This window comes from Rhincodon typus, chromosome 15 (genome assembly GCF_021869965.1).
Source record: "Rhincodon typus isolate 14 chromosome 15, sRhiTyp1.1, whole genome shotgun sequence".
Classification (NCBI taxonomy): Eukaryota; Metazoa; Chordata; class Chondrichthyes; order Orectolobiformes; family Rhincodontidae; genus Rhincodon; species Rhincodon typus.
The window spans coordinates 52,956,013-52,977,423 of NC_063346.1; the positions used below are offsets into that span (position 1 = coordinate 52,956,013).

The window sequence follows — 21,411 nt, forward strand, 5'->3', positions numbered from 1 at the left end:
TATCAAGAATGTGATTGTGCTGAAATAGTTAAAGAATGAGAAGTAAATGACAAGAATTTGTTTCAGTAAAAGCAAAGTATTGTGGACTCTAGAGATCTGAAATAAAAACAGGGTACTGGAGAAACTCAATGGGTCACGCAGCCTCTGTGGGAAGAGTGAACAAAGTTAATATTGTGAGTCCAATAGTGGAGTTTCAGTTTGATTCATTGTTGTCACATGTACTGAGATACAGTGAAAAGTGTTGTTTTGCATGCTGTACAGGCAGATCATACCATACAAAGTGCATCAGGGTGACAGAACGGAGTGTAGAAAACAGCGCTACAGCCGCAGAATATAGTGTTTAGTGGCAGAGAGAGAGAGATCAGCATTAACATTTGAGAGGTCCATTCAAAAGACTGATCACAGAGGGGAAGAAGCTGTTCTTGAGTCTGTTCGTATGTGTATTCAAATTTTTATACCTTGTGCCTGACGGAAAAAGATGAAAGAGGGTATAACCAGGTGGGAGGAGACTTTGATTATGTTGGTTGCTTTCCTGAAGCAACAGGAGATATAGATGGAGTCAATAGAAATAGTTTAAATTATGCATAATGGATGAATAGGAGTGAATGAATAAATTTTCTTGTGTTGTTTGTACATGTGTTATGATTATCTTGTTACAAAATGTATTTAAAAATGGTGTTTCATTAAGGGTGGAGGCATATTAAGAGACCATATATTTTATATTTTTGGGACTATAATCTGAAATGGAAATTGAACTGAAATAGCTGAAATATGAGGAGAGTTCTGAAAATTGGAAATCAAGTGCTGCACATTTTTAGATGCGTCAGACAATATTGTATTTTGAAGCAGTGAGGTAGAGAATTTGAGATTGAGCAGCATTGGGAGTTGTTTCAGTTAAGGAAAGTTTTTCTGACAACTGTCTTCTAATTCGTTGAGCTGTAGAGTGTTACAAAGCTTTAAGTGTAAGGACAGTTGAAAAATCCAGAGCCTGCAAACTGAAAGCATCTGTCTCTCCCTCTCTCTTCCTTCAAATTGGGGGATAAAGACATAAAAATCAAGAAAACTAAACAGAAAGAATTCTAAAAAGGAAAATCCAAGATCTGCCAGATCAACTATCAAAGTGAAGTACAACCATCACCATATCAACAACAGTGTGTCATCAGTGCTAAAAATCAAGAGGAATTGCGTGAAACACTTTAATCCACCTTAAAATCTCGTCTTCTGATCTTTGGAGTTTTGTATACACCATCAATATTCTTTTACTCCCACAGTATCTGTATCAAACTCTGTCTTTATAGTGATTGAGTATGTGTGTGTTTGGCTTTTTAGAAGGGGTATAGTTTAAGTTGCATAGTAGTGAGTTAGAATTCCTTTCCTTTCTCTGCCATTTCTTAAAGTTGTATGTTACAATAAACAGTTATTTTCTGTTAATGACAACACCTAGTTCATTGCGCATTCACCTCCATTCTCCTGTAAGTGCCAGAGCCTGCCTTAATCATATCTCTGCATTCTAAATTGCTTTCTAAATCTTTGCATGTGTCATGACCTTTGAGAGCCTTCACCAACCTAGCTGTTCCATTTCATTCAGATAGGTCTTAGGAGCAAGAGTGGACCACTTGGTTCTTTGAGCCTAGTCATGGCTGATCAGGATATGCTCTCCACTCCACTTTCCTGTCTACCCCTCCATTGTCGATCAAAATCTATCTAACTCCACTTTCTTTTCTTCAATAACCAAGCCTCCACTGCCTTCTGAGAAAGAAAATTTCACATACTAACAACCATCGTCATTTACCTCTCATAACTAGGTCCAATTACTTTGAGATGTTTAATCCCACAAAATATGCAATGTAAATGCTATGGCATTAAAGAATGAGAGATATCAAGAAGATGCACTGTATAAATATGTATTTAACAGGCTGAATGGTGATGAGAAAATAATGAAGGTAGCTAAAGCAAAAGATTTAAGGAAAGAAAGAAAAGGATTAAGTTATTAAGAAGGGTATTACAAAAAATGAAGTTAAGAATGAGAGATAGAGGAAGAGAAATAAAAAAGGGAGGCTATGGAGAAGGAACTATAGAGTAGCATTACAGCAAGAGTCCTAGAAGAGGAATAGTATAGGTTGAGGTTGGACATACAGTAGTCAGAAGAAGGCAGAAGAAATGTGGTATGCAAGAGAAATATATAAAGAAGGGAGATGAATGAGAAGAGCTCTTTAATTTTCAGAAATTTCACACATGACCAACAATGACATGCATAATTCTTAATGTAACTTCAACTTATTAACTAGTGTCAGGTTACAAACCAAGAATTGGGACTGTAGTTCAGAAAGTTAACTGATTAAGAGGTGGATTTGCAAGCATTTATTGATGGTACATAGAAGTGAAATAAAGCAAATAGATTTGAGAATAAATTGCAGGCCATTGATGTTGAAGGCTCCATCACTGATGGTGCAGTGGAGATAGGTAAAAATGTGAGTTAAGCCAGAGGCAGAAGAGTAGACACGGTGGTACACAGAGCAGAGTGAGTTCCTAATGAAGTTTGGAACATTCAAAGATAGATTAGGAAAACTGTTGGAGTTTGGGGAGGATTATCGTTCCAAGTGAGGAATGTTAACAGGGAGGATAGTGATATAGAGCAAAAAAAATGGTGGTAGAGTTCCAGATGAACTTCATAAACTTCCTGATGATGGCAAGAACAGTGTTAACCCCAAGCCACAGCAACTTCCCCTACTTGGATGGTCAGTTAAAATTATAGTCATGGACTCTAATTTTCATAATTAATGAAGGACCCTGCTGGCTGAAAGCAGGTAGTCTTGATGCTTGCTCAGAAGAGCAGGTTAAAATACAAGATGGGTGTTTTGTGGGCCAATATTTGACTTTAATTGTGTCATTTCTGTGGGTTTGTAGGGATAAAGTCCACAGAAAATGATCACAGTCTTTCTGGCACCACTTGGCCCCTGCTTCCTCATTTCTATCTCATGTTCATCATCTTTCTTGAAACACTGTGTTCCTCTTTGTCCTGCTGCTTCTTGTTCTTTTCAGAAACAGAGTTTTGCAACATGTGAGACTGTGATTTTTTTTTTTCCTGCCTGCCAAGCCTAGAGTGAGGAATTTTTGATACTTGGTAAAATTCCAACCTCATGCAAGAGCAATGTTGTAGATGTCAGTGTTGGCTCAGTGGAGAACACTTCATAGAATCATAGAATCCCTACAGTGTGGAAACAGGCCCTTCAGTCCAACAAGTCCACACTGACCCTCAGAGCATCCCACCCAGACCCATTCCTCTATAACCCACCTAATCTACACATCCCTGAACATTATGGGCAATTTAGCATGGCCAATCCACCTAGCCTGCACATCTTTGGACTGTGGGAGAAAACTGGAGCACCTGGAAGAAACCCACACAGACACGGGGAGAATGTGCAAACTTCACACAGACGGTCGTCCAAGGGTGGAATCGAACCCAGGTTGCTGACGCTTGAGACAGCAGTGCTAACCACTAAGGATGTAGGTTAGGTTCCATTGCAGAGAATTGAACTCTAAATCCTACACAATTGAGGGAGTGCTCCACTGTTGGAAGTGCCTTCTTTTGCTTTAGCTGTTAAACTGGGACTCCATTTGCTTGCTTAGGCGGATGTGAAATATTGCACTCCAACAAAGGAGAGCAGGGAACCTCTGGCCTATATTTAATTCCTAACAATATCATTAAATAGGTTACCTGATTATTTATTTCATCTGCCCCTCCCATAATCCTTTACTCCATTGTCTATCAAAATCTATCTAACTCCGCATTCTTTTATCCAGCTTGTGGGAGCTTGCTGTGCATGAATGATCTCTTCTGTTTCTTTCTACTATAATAATGACTGCATCCTAAAAATATTTAATTACTAAGTAGTGCTTTGGGAAATCTTAAGCTTATGAAGGCGCTATATAAATCCAAATTATTTCTATTTCATCCTATATTTGTATGTTCCTCAATATTTTATCCATGTAGTCAGCTTGTATTCCTACAGCTTGCCCTGGGAACCATTCACTGAATGTGAGCTTTCAAATAATGATGAACTGCCACATAATGAAATCATGCCTACTTCGCATATTATGATGCTCCTGTACTTACACATCACCTGAAGATAGATTGAACAGGCATTGCTCTGTTCATTTAGGTTATTAGTTGGATTGTCTTTATTTGTTCACGATATGAGTATCACTGACATGGCCAGCATTTATTGCCCATTCCTAATTGCCTTTGAAAAGGTACTGCTGAGCTGCTTTCTTGAGCTTCTACAGTCCATGTGACGTACAGGGCTGTTATGGAGAAAGTTCCAGGATTTTGTGCAATGGAGTTAATCTGGTATCCAGTGCCTGGAAAAGAATGGTGGTATATTTCCGAGGCAGGATGGTGTTCTGCTTAGAAGGGATCTTGCAGGTCACAGTGTTCCTAAATGTCTGATTCACCCTTTCCTATAGGTTGTAGAGGTCATGGGTTCAGGATATATTGTCAAAGGAGCCTTGGAAAGCTGGTGCTATGCATCTTATAGATGGTACACATTGCTGTTGAACTAGTGAGTTCAATATTAGTGATATCTTAATGAAAATGGATAATATTTGCCTAGGTGTTTCCTAATAGAGGATTAACATTTAACATTGTCACCCTGCTGTAGGAAAGATATTGTGAAACTTGAAAGGGTTCAGAAAAGACTTACAAGGATGTTGCCAGGATTTTAGACTTTGAGCTATAGGGAGAGGTTGAATAGGCTGGGACAAATTTCCCAGGAAGATCAGAGGCCGAGGGGTGACCTTATAGAAATTTATAAAATCATGAGGGGCATGAATAGGGTGAGTAGTGAAGGTCTTTTCCCCAGGGTAGGGAAGTCCAAAACTAGAGGATATAGTTTTGAGGTGAGAGGGGAAAGATTTCACACAGAGGGTGGTGCGTGTATGGATTGAGCTGCCACAGGAAGTGGTGAAAGCTGGTACAATTACAACATTTAAAAGTCATCTGGATGGGTGCATGAATAGGAAGCACTTAGAGAGATATGGGCTAAATGCTGGCAAATGATACTTGATTAATTTAGGATATCTGGTCAGCATGAATGAGTTAGACTGAAGATTTTGTTTCCATGCTGTACTAGTGTATGATTCTATCTGCCTGGTATTATAGGTTACAGCTCTGGAAAACTTCGGAACTGATGTGCATTGGAATGCCTTGAGATATTTTCTAGTCAACATGTTCAAGGATGTCTTTACACACCTCTGGAGTGGGTGGAACTTCAACCTGGGCTTCCTGGCTCAGAGATGGGACATTATCACCACATCACAAGAGCCCTCTTGGAATGTCTTCAATTAAGATCCCTCATTAAACACCTCATTGCTGTATGCTGGGATGTACCAATCTTGTAAAGTCTGTCACAGTTCAAAAGTTGAATGATCACAGTTTTACAATTGAATCATCCTTCTTTGATAAACAAATTAGCCAACACCTGTACAGTACAAATTACAATAGTACACTGTGAACCAATCTGATTGACCTTTTCTTTACAAGGACTCAGAACCCTTATAGGTATTTGGACAGATCAAATGCTCTGAATAGACTAAAATAAGCCTATTAGTAATGGATCAGATCAAAACTCTGCAGGACTACCACATCCAGTCATGAATCATAAAAATAATTCATGGGAGGTGGAGCTTCATGAACATAGTCAGTGTATATTCCAAAACGTCTGTTGGTGAAGAATAAAACATGGAGCCAGTATTTGAAAAACGTTGGAAGACAGACAGAAGACTGGAAGAGCACAGAAAGCCAGGCAGCATTTGAAGGAAAGGAGAAGTCAACATTTCGGGTATTACCCTTCTTCAGGACTGGATGTGGAGATAGGGGGATCTGCAGATAAAGGGAGGGAGGGGGTAGCGGAACGGTTGTAATAATTGGACACTGGTAGCAGGTATGACCTGGTTGGTCGATGGGAGGGATGAAACCGGTTGGTAGCTGGGAGGGAGGGTCAGAAGGTGGAATGGAAGGGAGGAGGTGAGGCTGGAAAGGGAGCTGGGGGATGGGTGGGAAGGTTATTTGAAATTGGAGATCTCAATGTTGAGTCCTCCAGGCTGTAGGGTGCTCAAGTGGAAGGTGTTGTTTGTCAAATTTGCGTTCTAAATCACTATGACACTGGAGGACGCCGAGAATGGACATGTCGGAGGGGAATTGGTAGGGTGTAGTTGAAATGGGCAGTGACCGGGAGGTTAGGTTGGCCGTTATGGGCCAGGTGAAGATGTTTGGTGAAACAGTCACCTGGTCTACGTTTGGCCTCACTGATGTAGAGAAGACCACATTGGGAGCACTGGATTGAGTAGACTAGGTTGGAAGAGATGCAGGTGAAGCTGTGTCCCACCTGGAAGGACTGTTTAGGGCCCTGGATAGAGGTGAAGGAGGTGGTGTGTGGGCAGGTGTTGCATCTTCTTTGGTTAGACGGGAAGGTACTGGGGGGTGGGTTGGAGAGGTTGGTGGGGAGTGTGGCATGAACTAAGGAGTGGCAAAGTTCGAGGGGGGAAAACAGCATTGTTTGAAAAAGGCGGACATTCGGGATGCTTGGGAGTGAAATGTCTCCTCATCAGAGCAGATGCGACGGAGACAGAAGAATTGGGAAAACAGGGGTTACAATTTAAAAATAAGCACCTGCTAACCCAACAACTACTGTTTCGGAATGTCAGAGTCTGCACTGATGATGTTACCCAGCAGGGTAATGAAATATCTGCGAACTAACAAACCAGCTCGGCAAGTGAACCAACCACAGTATCCACAACCCAGGATACAAATCTACCCAAGAACCTTAGATTCTGTGTATTTTTGAGGACACATGTGAATCCCAAATTAACAGCCACCATTTGGATGCAGTAAAACATAATTAATAAAAGTTACCAGTCCTCAATCGTTACAGAACCTAACCTGTCAGTACAAAAGACACAATGGGGATTCACCTTCTTCTCTGAATTACAGATATTTGTCTTCAGTCAGTTTGATTTATTTAATGTAACATCAGGAAAAGACTGAGGACAATGGATATAAGTCCTGGCAACATCATGGCTGCAGTGCTGAAGATTTGTGCCACTGAACTAGCCATGACCCAGATAAACTGGCCCAGTCCAGCAACCACATTGGCACCTACCTGACAATGCAGAAAATTGCCAGGTATGTTCTGGCAGAACTAATCTATTCTCAATCATTATCAACGTGATAGATAGTGTTGTGAACAATGCTTACAAATGGCACTTGCCAATAACAATGCTGGCTTGGGTTCTGCCAGAACCACCCAGCTTCAGATTGCATCAACGGCCTTGGTGTAAACAAGGACACAAAGAATAACTTCCAGTGATGCAGTGAGAGTGACCATCCTTGACATCAAGGCAGCTCTTGACCGAATAAACATCAAGGAGCCCAAGCAAAACTAACATCATTGGGAACTGGGACTAAACTCTCTGTTCACTGGAGTCATACCATGCACAAAGCAAGTTATCATCAATAAAAACAGAAGATGCTGGAGATACTCAACAGCATTTTTGTAGTAAGAATCAGAGCTGATGCTTTCACTCAGAGACTTTTTAGCTGATGTCTCTGATAAAGTTAACTCTGTTTCTCTCCATACAGTGGCTGCCACCACTGCAGAGTATTTCCAGTATTTTTTGCATTTATTTCAGATTTCTAGTATCCTGTTTTTGTGTACTGATGAAGATAATGTGATAGTTGGAGGCAGTTTTCTCATTCCCATGACATCATGACAGAAGTTTCTTGAGATATTTTCTATTCAACCTGTTCAGAGATGTTATTACCAAGCTCTGGAGCAAGTGGGACTTGAACCCAGGCCTCTGGCCCAGCGGTAAGGACACGATCACTGCACCACAAGGGCAATGTTCGAGAACATACATCTTCAGCTGTTTCATCAATGGCTTTGCCTCATCTCAAAGACAATTGTAATTCATTCATGCTGGGGCTGATAAATGGCAAGTAACAATTGCGCCACACAAGTACCAATTAATGATCAACTCGGAAGCATGTCACATTGGAATTCAATAGCATTACCACTGCTGAATTCCTTAGAATTTACATCTTGGTATCACCACTCACTTGAACTTAACTGGATCAGTTATATACCAGGGGAGGCAATAGCCTAGTGGTATTATCACTAGACTATTAATCTAGAAGCTTAGTTGATGAATTCCACCACAGCAGATTGTGGAATTTGAATTCAATAAAAACAATCTGAAATTAAGAATCTACAGATTACCATAAAACCATTTCTGATAGTCAGAAAACCCATCCGGCTCCCTAACATCCTTCAGGGAAGGAAATCTGCCATCCTCACCTGGTCTGGCCTACATGGGTCTTAGACCCACAGCAATGGGGTTGACTCTCAACTGTCCTCTGAACTGGCCACTCAGTTCACCAGTGGCTAGGGACAGGCAATAAATGCTGGCCACACAATGACACCCACGTCCCACAAATAAAAATAAAAAAAATTATGGCAACATGGGCAGTTCGGAAGCTGGGAATTCTATAGCGAAGAACTCACTGCTTGACTCCCCAAAGTGTGTTCACCATCTACAAAGGACAAGTCAGGAAAATCATGGAATGCTCCCCATTGGTTTGGAAAAACACAATTCCAAAACATTTAAGAAGTGCCATTGAGATCAAAGCAGTTCACTTGACTGGCACTCCATCCACCACATTAAAATCATTGATGCGACAGACTACAATCTGTATTTGAACATGTGTTTGACATTAACAGAACATAGAACAGTACAGTACAGGCCCTTTGGCCCACGATGTTGTGCCGACCTATAATCCTACTAAGATCAATCTACCCTGCATACCCTACATTTTACTATCCTAAAATATTGAGCCTAGAACCATGATACATTTGAGACCTCAATCATCAGTGATGGCTGTAAGTATTATCTTTGAAGTATATTTACAAATCCATGCTAGCTATCTCTGATCTGCTGAAAATTGTCATGCGATCATCACCTTACCTTAATTATACACCCAGCAATTTCCTAACTACAAATATTAGGTTAACATTCCCACAGCTCCCTAGTTTCTTTCTGTCATAGTTATTTGTTCTTCAGTTTAAACAATACAAATATGTATTTTTCCTGTAGGCTGCAGCTATATTGCACTACAGGTGTACTATCTATAATTCATTCTGAACTCAACATGTATACAACTAGCATAGATGTTGGAAATATTGTCATGCTGGACCAAGGGAGGATCCCTTTAAGATCTGAATTAAGAGCTGATGTTGGGGCAACATATAAACTCTAATTATAGCCTGCAATGCACCTGACCTATATATGCTAGATGTGACAACATAGATGGTGTAGAATATCCATTTCCATCTAATCCATTCTATTGCTAATTTGGTAATGTCTGGAAATGGCTTTGACAACTTGTACTGATCAGCTCAGTGGTACTTAGTTTTTAGTCCATGTCAATTGCACAGGGGTTTAGCACTTCCTACCACAAGTGAAAAAATGCATCATCAATCACTTAACTGTTGCCACATGTGTCATAGTATGAGGAAGTTTGGCTAAAAATATTTTGTACACTCTGCATTGAGGTTACTAGTATCTCTTGAGAAATAAGTAAATGCTACAAAAACTGCTGACTTTAAAACTTAGTCCTTCAACTTTTTTACACTTGTTATAATGTCTTATTCTGCAATAATTTGCATCTGTGCTGTCTGCAGTGGTGGAGGCTGAAAGGAGACTTTATAGAAGTCTATAGAATTATGAGAAGTACGGATAGGGTTGATGGTTAGAATCTTATTCCCAGAGTCGAAATGTTGAAAACTAGGGGGCATGCATTTAAGGTGAGAGGGAGAAAGTTCAAAGGAGATGTGAGGGGCAAGTTTTTTACAGAGAGTGGTAAGAGTGTGGAGCGCATTGCCAGGGGTAGTGGTGGAGGTAGAAACGACAGGGACATTTAAGAGACTTTTAGATAAGCACATGAATATGCAGGAAATGGAGGGATATGGACCAAGGGCAGGCAGGAGGGATTAGTTTAATTTGGTGTCATGTTCGGCACAACATCATGGGCCGAAGGGCCTGTTCCTGTGGTGTACAGTTCTATGTTCTATGTGTTTTGCATATTAATCAACTTTAACATTGGTGTCTCAACATCAGTATCTTCATCATAATGGCCTCAAAAGTATTGTTTAGTTACCTGGAAATTCATGTCAGAGAAAAGTAAAAGAATTCTTCCCCTATATTTCAATTGTGGAGTTTGATGCATTTTGGATTATATATTAATGAAGTGAATTAGAGCACTGGTGGACAAAATGCAAAGTCAAAGCAAGTAATGTTAAAGGAAATATTAATTGCTCATAAAGAATATATGACAGGGAAATTCATTGTTAATATTGTGGTATATTTCTTCATGGAGAAAATATCCAAGACAACAGGAGAAGCTGAACTGTGTAAGATGCACAAGTTAGAGATAGGGCCACAAGATTTCAATCCCTGTTTTCCACACAGCTTCTCTGCTGAGGCATTCCAGGAGGGAGAAAGGAATGCAGGTAATAGTTTATGCAGGTAAAAATGTGAAACATTATGCTAGGTAGGATAGTGAACAGGGAATATAAGGCAATCCCATAGATCCTGTCTTAACCAATAACAAAATGAACAAGTGTTAATTGTATATAGGCTTCAAAAATGCCTAGATGTAATTACGATGATATGTGAAGAATTAAAAGGGAATAGGTTTGGTATAAACTTTAGTCAAATGAAAAGGAGGATGTTGCACTTGCTTCTGGTGGGGTTCAGTGAAGGTGGAGATGGCATTGTATGGAAAAGTGGGATTTAGCCCCGGTTTCAGCCTCAGAGTGAAATGAGAAGGCAAAATAGCTTAGGAAAGCAAATGGCCATCTTAACAACTTTTCCCTTGTATCATGTGTATGAGACCTGAGTGGGGACCTGCTCAAGGGCAGATCAGATTTGGACATACCATGTATAAATTAGGGGATGCAGACTTGCAGGTAAAAGGGAACCAAGAAAAATAATTCAAAATCTAGTGTCACATAGCATGTACAAAAACCGTGTAGACATACAGGTCAATACATAAGTGCAGGTAGTACTGCTCCTTAGGCACTGTATGTGTGCTTATGTATTGGTGTAGGTTCCTTCATTGTCACTGATTAAAATCCTTTAATTCCCTCCCTAATGGCATTGAGGGTCCCCTACAGTGCATGGATTGCTGCGGTTCAGGAAGGCAGCTCATCACCATGTTCTCAAGGGCAACTAGGGAACAGGCAATAAATGCTGACCAGCCAGTGACATCCATGTCTCACAAGAAAATAAAAAAAATCAAATCTACCCTCATTCTTCTAAACTCCAGTGAAACAAACTAAGCCTGTCTGAACTATCCTCATAAGACAATGGAGAAATTCGACATATCTAGTAACCCTCTTTCTCAGTTCCACCTATATTTTAATATTTACATGGAGCATGACAATTGGATCCTGCCCTTCCCATGGCAGGTTCCTCTCCTATCCTCAGAAGATGTCCTGAAACTTGGCGCCAAATAGACAAAAATTGAGCCATCTAAATTCTAGATGGTGGAATTGTTCAAAAGCAAAAGCAAACAAACCTCCTTCTCTCTTCACTGAACTCCTCATTAAACAAACTTTCAAGTTTGCATTCAATTTCCTCAGCTATACACGCCTGCCTCACTGCCTTCAGCTGTTCTCAGTTTCTTAATGTCACACGTAGTCAATTCCCTCCTTAATATCAACAGCAGTCACTCTTGCTTCACCTCTGGAATTTAACACTTTTGCCGAAATACGGAATCAAGGCTGTAATGAGGTCAGGCACCGAATGGCCCTGGCCAAAAGTGGAAAAAATGAGGCTTTTTCCCAGGGTGGTGGGTCAATTACTCAGGGACACAGGTTCAATGTGTGAGGAGGGAAGTTTAAAAGAGATGTGCGAGGCAAGTTTTTCCCACAAAGTGTGGCGAGTGCCTGGAACACACTGCCAGAGGTGGTGGAAACAGACACAATAGCAGGGGAGGCGATGGCTTGGTGGTATTATTGCTGGACTATTAATCAGAGACCCAGATAATGTCTGAGGACCCGGGTTCAAATCCTGCCTTGGCAGATGGTGGAATTTGAATTCAATAAATATCTGGAAGTAAGAGTCTAATAATGACCATGAATCCATTGTCGCTTGTTGGAAAAACCCATCTGGTTCACTAATGTCCTTTAGGGAAGGAAACTACCATCCTTGCCTGGTCTGGCCTACATGTGACTCCAGACACACAGCAATGTAACCGCCCTCTGGGATTAGGCATGGGCAATGAATGCTGCCTAGCTAGCAATGCCCTCATCCCATGAATGGATAAAAGAAAAATTCAAGAAACACCTGGATGAATACATGAATAGGAAGGGAATAGAGAGATACAGATCCTGTTAGTGATGACAGTTTTAATATGGAAGGTCAAAATGTGTCGGCGCACGTATGGAGGGCCAAAGGGCTTGTTCCCGTGCTGTATTGTTCTTTGTTTTTTGTTCAAATCCAAACTAAGCATCATATTATTGTGAACTAAATATCACTGATGAGCCTTCCATCAGTTGTTAATGATTAAGCGTAGACTGCTGGGCTGGCAATTGGCCGGCTTTGATTTGTCCTGTTTTTAGTGGACGAGGCATACCTAGGCAACTTTCCATATTGGTGAATAGCTGCCAGTGTTGTAACTGTACCAGAATATCTTGTCTAGGAGGGTAGCTAATTGACTAGGAAAATGATGACTGGATAAGAAAACTTCTAAGAGATTATGAACAGAGGAACAGCTGTGATTTTTTTTAGGAACTCAAAAATAAAAGTGTGAGAAGTGTCAAGGGGGCTCTTGTGTTGCAGTGGTAGTGTCCCTACCCCTGAGTTAAGAGACCTAAGTTCAAGTCCTACCTGTTTCTGAGGTGTGTCATAACATCTCTGAACAGGTTGATTAGAAAATATCCGAGAACTGTCAAATGGTGTATTGGGCTATTTAAAGATCTCCACAGACACATTTTAATGGACTCACGAGAAGGGTCTTGTAACCCAGTGGTGGTGCCCCTACCTCTGGGCTAGAAGGTTCAGGTTCAAGTCCCATCTGCCCCAGAAGTGGATCATTATATATCTGAATAGATTGATTAAAATAACTACGTTTGAACATGTTTTTCAGTGATCTCAGGTCTCAAAACTCTTTACAGCCAAATTAATACGTTTGCAGTGTGGCCATTGCTACATTGGAAGGGATTCAATGGGCTGAATTTTCCTAATCCTGCAGAGGGGTTTTGAGAGCAGGATCTGGAGCACATTTGGAAATTGGGGTGTCAGAAGGTTATTCCTGCTTCCAGACAATCTTGCCAAATGTAGGTCATCAATGACAACAACTAGCTGTCTGGCAGTAGCAGGTAGCCTAAATTTAATAATGAGGAGGCTAACTCGGGGAACTGGGAACACTCTGTTGGGATCTTTCCAGTGTCAGAACAATCTCTCCAATGAGAACTGAACACCATGGTACTCTGAAGACAGAATCTGAGGTTGGGGTGCCATGGAGCCAGTGGCCCAGTGACATAACCATGGGCATGAAAGTCTGCACCTGTGGTTTCTGTAAGAGTTTTCACCTCTGCCCTGAGGATCCTACTAGCCTTAGCCCTTATCAGATTTGAACTTGCAGATAGCAAAAGAACAGGTGGAAAGGCAAGTTGTGAAAGGGATACAAACAGAGATATTGATAGGTTAAATGAGTGGACATAAATTTGGCAAAAAATGTGGGAATTGTGAGGTTCGTTTTGATAAGGACAACAAAAGATCAGAGTATTATTTAAATGGAGAAAAGCCGCAGAAAGCTATAACACAAAGGTACTCATGGGTACTTGAGAAGTGATCTCATTGAAATATACAGATTTCTTAAAGGGCTTGACAGTGTAAATGCTGAGAGGATATTACCTCTCATGGAGAGTCTATAACCAGATGGCATAGTCTTAGAATAAAGGGACAATGACTTAAGACTGAAATTAGAGGAATTTCTTCTCTAAGAGGGTTGTGAATCTTTGGAACTCCTTGCCACAAAGTGCTGTGGGGTAGTCTTTGTCTACATTTAAGGCTGAGATGGATAGATTCTTGATCAATACAGGAATCAAGCATTATGGGGAAAAGGCAGGAAAGTGGATTTGAGAAATGTGTGATCCACCATGATCCTATTGAATGGTGGAACAGCTCAAAAGTCTGAACAGCCTACTGCTGTTCCTTTTTCTCACAGTCTTATATGGAATCTTCCAAGAGCATCTCAATTTCAAGACCTCCTTACTGCCTGAGCAGTGTTCACCTTTTCTGGTGGAACTGCCAGTCTTCCAAACCTGTGCGAGCTCGATAGAATCAGCAGCCACTATCCTTAATTGGATGACATGCTCGATATGCAATTAAGAAGCTACCCATGGGAAGATCGTGGAGGTGGGCAACACTCTCCCCGCCACTGAGGGACTGGCATTGTTCCAGATGGAAAAGTATTTTCAGAGGCAGTGATTCCATGCAATATTGACAAAAATACCAGAGAGAATGTACCTGCTCTCCTCTGAATTATGTCACAAGATCAGTTACATCCAGTTGAGAGGGCAGAGGGGATTTGGTTTAACATCTCATCCCAAAGACAGCACCTCTGACAGTGCAGAACTCCTTAGTGCTGCACTGAAGATTAATTTGAACTTTGTAGTGAAATCTGTGAAGTGAGACTCGAACCCAAGATCCCTTGATTCAAGAGGCAGAGCTGCTCCCACTGAACCTTGTCATGATTGTGCACGAATGGGCCGGGGCGGGGTGTGGTGATGGTCGTATTAGAGAAATTGATGGACTATCACTTTTTACGGTGATCAGTCAATAAATCGGGGATTGAACAATATATATATTGGTAAGCAAAAAGATCTCCCTATTGATCCAACCAGTCACAGGGGCAAGTCTGAGTGTGATCAGATATTCAACCCGGATTCTCCCATAGAAATTAGGCTTCATTTCCCGCTGAATAACCAATGTTGAAGCTTCAGAGAACGAAACACAAGAGAAATCCTGGAATCCCTCTGACCACCTAACTCTCAAATGTACTAACTGGGGTAAAACCTTCCCTTTGGCGGCAAATCGAACATCCTTCTCTCTTTGAGCGGGTCTAGCGAAGCTCTGGAGAGGGTGGCGCTACTGGCAGACCTGCCGCTGAACGGGCGATATTCCCCTCAACTCTCGATCTCCGTTGAGCTCACCCGGAAAGTTCCGGTCAGGGGAGGGACCCCAGTCAGTCCCACCTTCCCGACTCTATAAGCGCGGCTGTCTTCAGGAACCGAGGCTCATGTGAAGGGGCAGAGATGGTTTTGTTGATTAATATGGGCGTGAAATTCGGCTTCTTTCTGACCCTGAGCCTTGCCTCTGTAAGTAGAATGCGGTCGATTGCACATTACCACGTGAGTTCCTCACAGGGCAATGTTACTGAGCTACATTCCATTACATGAGGAGGTGGGAATAGACCCCATCAAACGCCTAGGTTTGATGCACTCTTCTTGAGAACCTGCACTGAATTCTCTCCTTTGCTCTCCATTCCTTAGGCAGATCGCGATGCTCGTGGGGAGGCTCGGGTGGCGAAGAGATGCTACTGCGACCTTCAGATGTCTGATGGGCCATTCCCTCACATGCAACTCGAGCAATTATACTTAATCTCTCAGAATTGCAGCCTCAAACTGAACAAACAACAGGTGAGGAGGGTGCGGCAGGAATCAACGACAGTCTGCCAGAAACTCCAGCCATAAGGCTGTAGCGTCCACTCTCCCAAAAACCTCAACACTCATTCCATCCTTTGCTCCACCGCCTGCCGCGATGTGGAGGTGCCGGTGTTGGACTGGGATGGACAAGGTCAAAAATCACAGACACCAGCCTATAGTCCAACAGGTTTATTTGAAGAATCAGTTTTGGAAGTCTCGCTCCTTCTTCAGGTGTCAGCGAGAGAAGTGACATCGGACGCACAATTTATAAGCAAAAGATCAAAGGGTCATAAGAACCGATGCGAATGCGTTGAACAAACCTGAGATGGCTGTTAAATCTTTAATCAGTTAGAAAGAATTAATATTCAAATTCTAAAATTTCTTTCAAGTCACTGCCCTGTTCTTAGGTTTGTTCAACATATTTGCATCAGTTCTACGACTCTTTGATCTTTTGCTTATAAATTCTGTGCCTGATGCCACCTCTCTAACTAGCACCTGAAGAAGGAGTGAGACTCCGAAAGCTTGTCTTCGAGTAAACCTGTTGGACTATAACCTGGTGTTGTGTGATTTTTGACCAATTCCAGCAGCAACACTAATTGGTACTATGCCAAAAGGCAGGTCTGCAGCTCGCCTGCAGTAAGTGGCAGGTCAGGGAGTGCAAATTGCACACATCCCTGTTTAACTTCTGGGCACACCCAAGTTTGGAATGGTGCAGAAAGAGGCCGTTCAGGCCATTGTGTCTGCACCAGCTGTCTGAATGAGCACTATGACTCAGGCCATTCTCCTGCCTTTTCCCCATAACATGAACGTTGTTTCTGTTTAAATAAACATCTGATGCCTTCTTGAAAGTTTGCGCTTTAAAATAAATATATTCTTCCATTTCGAGAATGCCTTTTGTGACCTCAGGAATATCTCACAATGCTTTACAGCCAATTGAAATACTTTCTGAACTGCAGGAACTTATGTAACAGTGAATAATATACAAGATGAGCTGTTTTAATTTGGTTGAGAGACAAATTTAGTTTGGAGCACCAGAAGAAATACCGTGTTCATCTTCCTGAGATTGCAGATGAGCTCCAGTTTAATGTCACATCTGAAATAAGGAACTCAGTGTTAGCATTCTTCAGTACTGCACTTATTGCCAGCCTCCATTGTGTTTAAGTGTGCACCATTGACTTCACAGGTTAACAGACCCTAAGAAATTTCTCTTACCCTGTCTTGTAAGATTGTCACCACACAACACAAGGAAGATTCTGTCCTGATGTTTTCTGTTCAGGAAACATTAAATCTTTGAGCAGTGAAACACTACTTTCATTGAGTTTTGTTGCTTCTCGTTTTTGCACCCAAGAAACACAGTTCATAGATCATAGAATCCCTATTTGTTTAAAGGTAAATGGATCGGAAGATAAAATGGTAGTTCAGTTTCAGAACAGACCACATTTATAATACTCGAGAATGAGTCACCAGTTAAGCAATTGATATCCAATTCTATTTAACAAAGAATCATGCTTTCTATTTATCCTCCAGTTCAATGAACCTCTTGAAATTACTGCCTATGTAGAGCAGAAATTGAACAACCTTGTGCAACGCATTAATGAATTTGAAAAAGAATATGATGGTGAACTATATAGTATAATTTCATATCGGATAATAGAGATTGAAATTGCTGAACTGAATGAGTTGCTCAACCAACTTCAAGAAAAGTGCTGGAGGAACAATGATGAGAGAACTTATCTGGATACACAGGTAACCAGGGCACAGTACTGGTTGAGTACTGTGTGTGCGTGTGTGTATGCTTGCATGAATGTGCATGTGTGTGTGTGGTGACAGGGCTTGGAGGGTGTGAAGCTACTTGAAACTCCCATGATTGAATGGAATCTAATTCATACCAAACTGAGAACCAACTTGGTATTCTTCTGAGGAAGGGTCACTCGACCCGAAATGTTAACTCTGATTTCTCCATACAAATGCTCCCAGACCTGCTGAGCTTTTCCCGCAATTTCTGTTTTTGTTTCTGATTTACAGCATCTGCCATTCTCTCGGTTTTTACTTGAGATCTTTCCGGTCAGTATGGGTCAATGAATTACAGAAGAAACTTGACAAGGCGTTAGTAAGATCTGACTGTGTCATTAGTAACATCTGATTATTTCAGTTATCCAGTGCCAAAATTGGCTACCATGTTTCTTACATACCAACAGTGACCAAACTGAGGTGGTCTAAGGCACCATTTAATTATAATTCCTTTCTGTATCCAACAGGCACAAAATATTACCAACAAAGTAGATGAATTAGAGAAATATGACCGACTTAAAGTCATTCAAGAGCACAGAAAAAATACCATCCTGAAAAGGAGTCTAACCTCTTGCCAGAATGCACTGTTAGTAACACCAACTCCATATGTCACTACACAGCCAGGTGAGTAAAACAGGCAGAGCTAACATTTTTATCAGTGTCAACACACAACAGGAAGAAGAATCTGCCCTGATGTTTTCTGTTCAGGACATATGAAATCTTTCAGCTGTGAAACACTATTTGCATTGAGTTTTGTTACTTCTTGCTTTTGCACCCAAGAAACACTGTTGTTTAAAGGTAAATGGATCAGAAGAAAAAATAGTGAATCAGTTTCAGAATTGATCATATTTAGCCTTTACATAATACTCAGGAATCAGTGACTAGTTAATACAAGCCCAAGCTGTTACTAGATGTTTTGATATTTTATATAATCATCCAGTAATAAAAAGAGACCATTTGGACCATTATGCCTCTGCCAGTTCTTTGAAAGAATAATGTAATAAGTCCCATTCTACAGCTCTTACATTGTAGCCCTGTAATGTTTTCTCTGACTTCGCACCGCATCATTTGTCTCATGGTATTGCCATCTCAGCTGCTTGCAATTGCAGATCAACTATAAACGCTACTTCTCTCCAAATTGCATAATCACCTATTTTATTAACTCCATTTGGTTTTATCCTACTCTCACAATGCTGCATTTAAAGCACAGAGAATACAATTTAAGTCAGACAGCAAGTAAACAATGGTAGTGGTTCGCCAGGCAAGGTATAAAGTCCCACAGGTACAGTATCCTAGTAGTTATTTCACTGAATTAACCAACAAGTGGTTTTGAGTTCTAATCCTAGAATGCCAAATTGGGAAATTGAATTCAATAAATTTGGGGAGAAAGAAGCAGAAGCACTGGAAATACACAGCATCAGTGCAAAAGGGAAGAGAGTTCAGAACTGCAATTTTTATAAGAACAGCAGCTATACATTTGTAGCCTGGCAGCAACAAAAATTCCTTCCGGAAATAGAACTTGCCACTGTGACGCCATCTGCCCTGCCTATGTGTCTGGTCCTAAAATAAAACAAAGAACTGTAGATGCCGAAATCTGGAACAAAAACCGAAGTCGCTTCAGAAACTCAGCCTTAGGTCATTGGACTCAAAATGTTAACTGTTTTCTCTTCACAGTGCTGCCAGACCTACTGAGTTTCTCCAATAATTTTTGCTTTTGTTTGTCCCTCGATATTTAATAGCCTTACCATCACCGAATTCCCCCACTACATACATCCTCGGGCTTATCATTGACTAGAAATTGAATTGGACTAGCCACATATATAACATGATCAACAATTTTTGATTTTGTCCCTGGTCCTAAACTTGGACCTAATGTAGTCAGAGTATCATTGGAAAGTACAATTTATAGTGGAACATAACTAAAACGTAATAATTTATGTCAAATATGTATGAAACCTTGATTAGAAATACTCAACTGTGCATGTTCAGATCCATATTACAAAAAGGACATCAAAGGACCAATGAAGTTCTGCAAGGAAAATGCCAAGACTGTGTAGGAAAATATCAGGAAAGACTAAACAAGCTAGGATCTTTTCTCTTGAAGAATAATAGGTGAAGGGTGCTGATGGAGATCTAAAATTATGAAGGGTTGATCACATCAAAAGGGAAGTATCAAATGCATTTTTTGCTCTTACCATGTTTTGAGTATGCTATTATGCTTTACATATTGCTGTTTTCTCAATGTTTATGGGATTTCTCACAGGGTCCTGTTCCTTCGGAAGATTAAAAGCAGTCTCCTATCCCAGGAGTTCAATGCTTAATCATTTTGGGACATCCTATCCATATGGTTCCTGGGGGAAAGATCCGCTGCCAGCTCCCGGGAAAGAGGATCAACACTGGCTTGTAGTTCTAACCAGTAGTAATAGATTTGGAACTAAGATTCGTGTTTACAGCTCTTATTCGAAATTACTCACCAAAGGTGCTTTTAAGGATATAAGTTTTCAAACCTATAATCCTCAAGGCCCTGGTGGGGTAATGTATGGAGATGCCTACTATTACAATTGCTATAACTTAGACAAACTCTGCAGGTTTGACATGACCACACAAAATGTCATATCTGCCACCCTGCCATTTGCTGGTTTTAATGACAAGTTTCCATACTGTACACTTGCTTCCTGTTATGTGTACACAGACATGGATCTAGCAACAGATGAAAACGGGCTGTGGGTGCTCTACTCTACTACATTCAATTTTGGAAACTTGGTTGTCAGTCGACTCAATACGACTGACCTCTCACTACTCGAAAGTTGGAACACCACCTTATTCAAACGATCAGCATCCAATGCCTTTTTGGTGTGTGGGGTTGTATATGCAACCAGATATGTAAGTCCTGAAATAGAAGAAATCTTTTATATGTTTGACACTACCAGCGGAGTCGAGCGATATGATTTGAAAATCCAATTCCGAAAAGTTTTGCCTGGCATTCAGTACATGAACTACAACCCACAGGATAAGAAGTTGTATGTATACAGTGATGCTTATGTTATTAGTTACAGTTTAACATTTGAATAACCTCTGACCAGAAGTTCTAATAATCAAGCAATAAAGGGAACCTATTCAGGTCCAGCTAATAGGAGGAAGCTAAATACAAAAAGATATATTTAGAGACAATACGTGACAGTATTGCTTGAAATGACAGAAATGCAGGTGAAGCAGCATCTATGGAATTAGAAACAGGTAATGTTTCAGTTTGACAACATTTCAACAAGGCACACCTGTATGGTTCTTCGCAGTAATTTACATGTTTGAATATAATTAATAAGGATTGCAGCAAATCATATGGATACTTAATGTTTGAAACATCTCAGTTAAGACTGGACTAGATGTAGTCTGAAATAATTCAATACAAATATTGCTTCAATACTGTGCGTTTGAATGTAGTATGCAGTGTAACCACAATATGTAACAAGTAACTCAGGTCATTCTGATAGTAGAGCAAAATGAGATTGATGTAACTACTGGTACTCTCGTCTATGCATGTCAACATTTAACATCTAGCAGCATAGAACAACTACTGATCAATAACAGTTATTATATGAATAATCATAACTTGTTGAATTCCATTCATTTAAAACATTTAAAAATTAGATCTAATATTAAAGTGAAAAACTATTATGATGGTGAGCTATTTTCTCATTATGTGCTTGTGTTGCAATTAAAGAATATGTTTTCTACAATCTGGACATAGCATATGCACAGCATCCTTTATCATCCCAAGTCTTGTGATGTCGCAGATTAATTCGTTCTTCTTACTGATTTGTATTAAAGATCATACAACTTTACTGATAAA

General features: G+C 40.6%; 1 protein-coding gene across 1 annotated transcript; it reads left to right on the forward strand.

Moving 5' to 3' along the window:
• Positions 1-15,311: 15,311 nt before the first annotated feature.
• Positions 15,312-21,411, forward strand: LOC109910599 (olfactomedin-4-like). Its single transcript, XM_020509813.2, has 5 exons — positions 15,312-15,443; positions 15,618-15,764; positions 17,298-17,516; positions 18,029-18,185; positions 19,825-21,411. Exons 1-5 carry the CDS (start codon positions 15,381-15,383, stop codon positions 20,631-20,633), a joined length of 1,395 nt encoding a protein of 464 aa, XP_020365402.2. The 5' UTR covers positions 15,312-15,380; the 3' UTR covers positions 20,634-21,411.

Coding starts and splice junctions, on each gene's coding strand:
- LOC109910599 (XM_020509813.2), top strand. CDS start 15,381: ATGGTTTTGTTGATTAATATGGGCGTGAAATTCGGCTTCTTTCTGACC. Junction 15,765..17,297: donor TCAAACTGAACAAACAACAG/GTGAGGAGGGTG, acceptor TTTATCCTCCAG/TTCAATGAACCTCTTGAAAT. Junction 18,186..19,824: donor ATATGTCACTACACAGCCAG/GTGAGTAAAACA, acceptor GATTTCTCACAG/GGTCCTGTTCCTTCGGAAGA.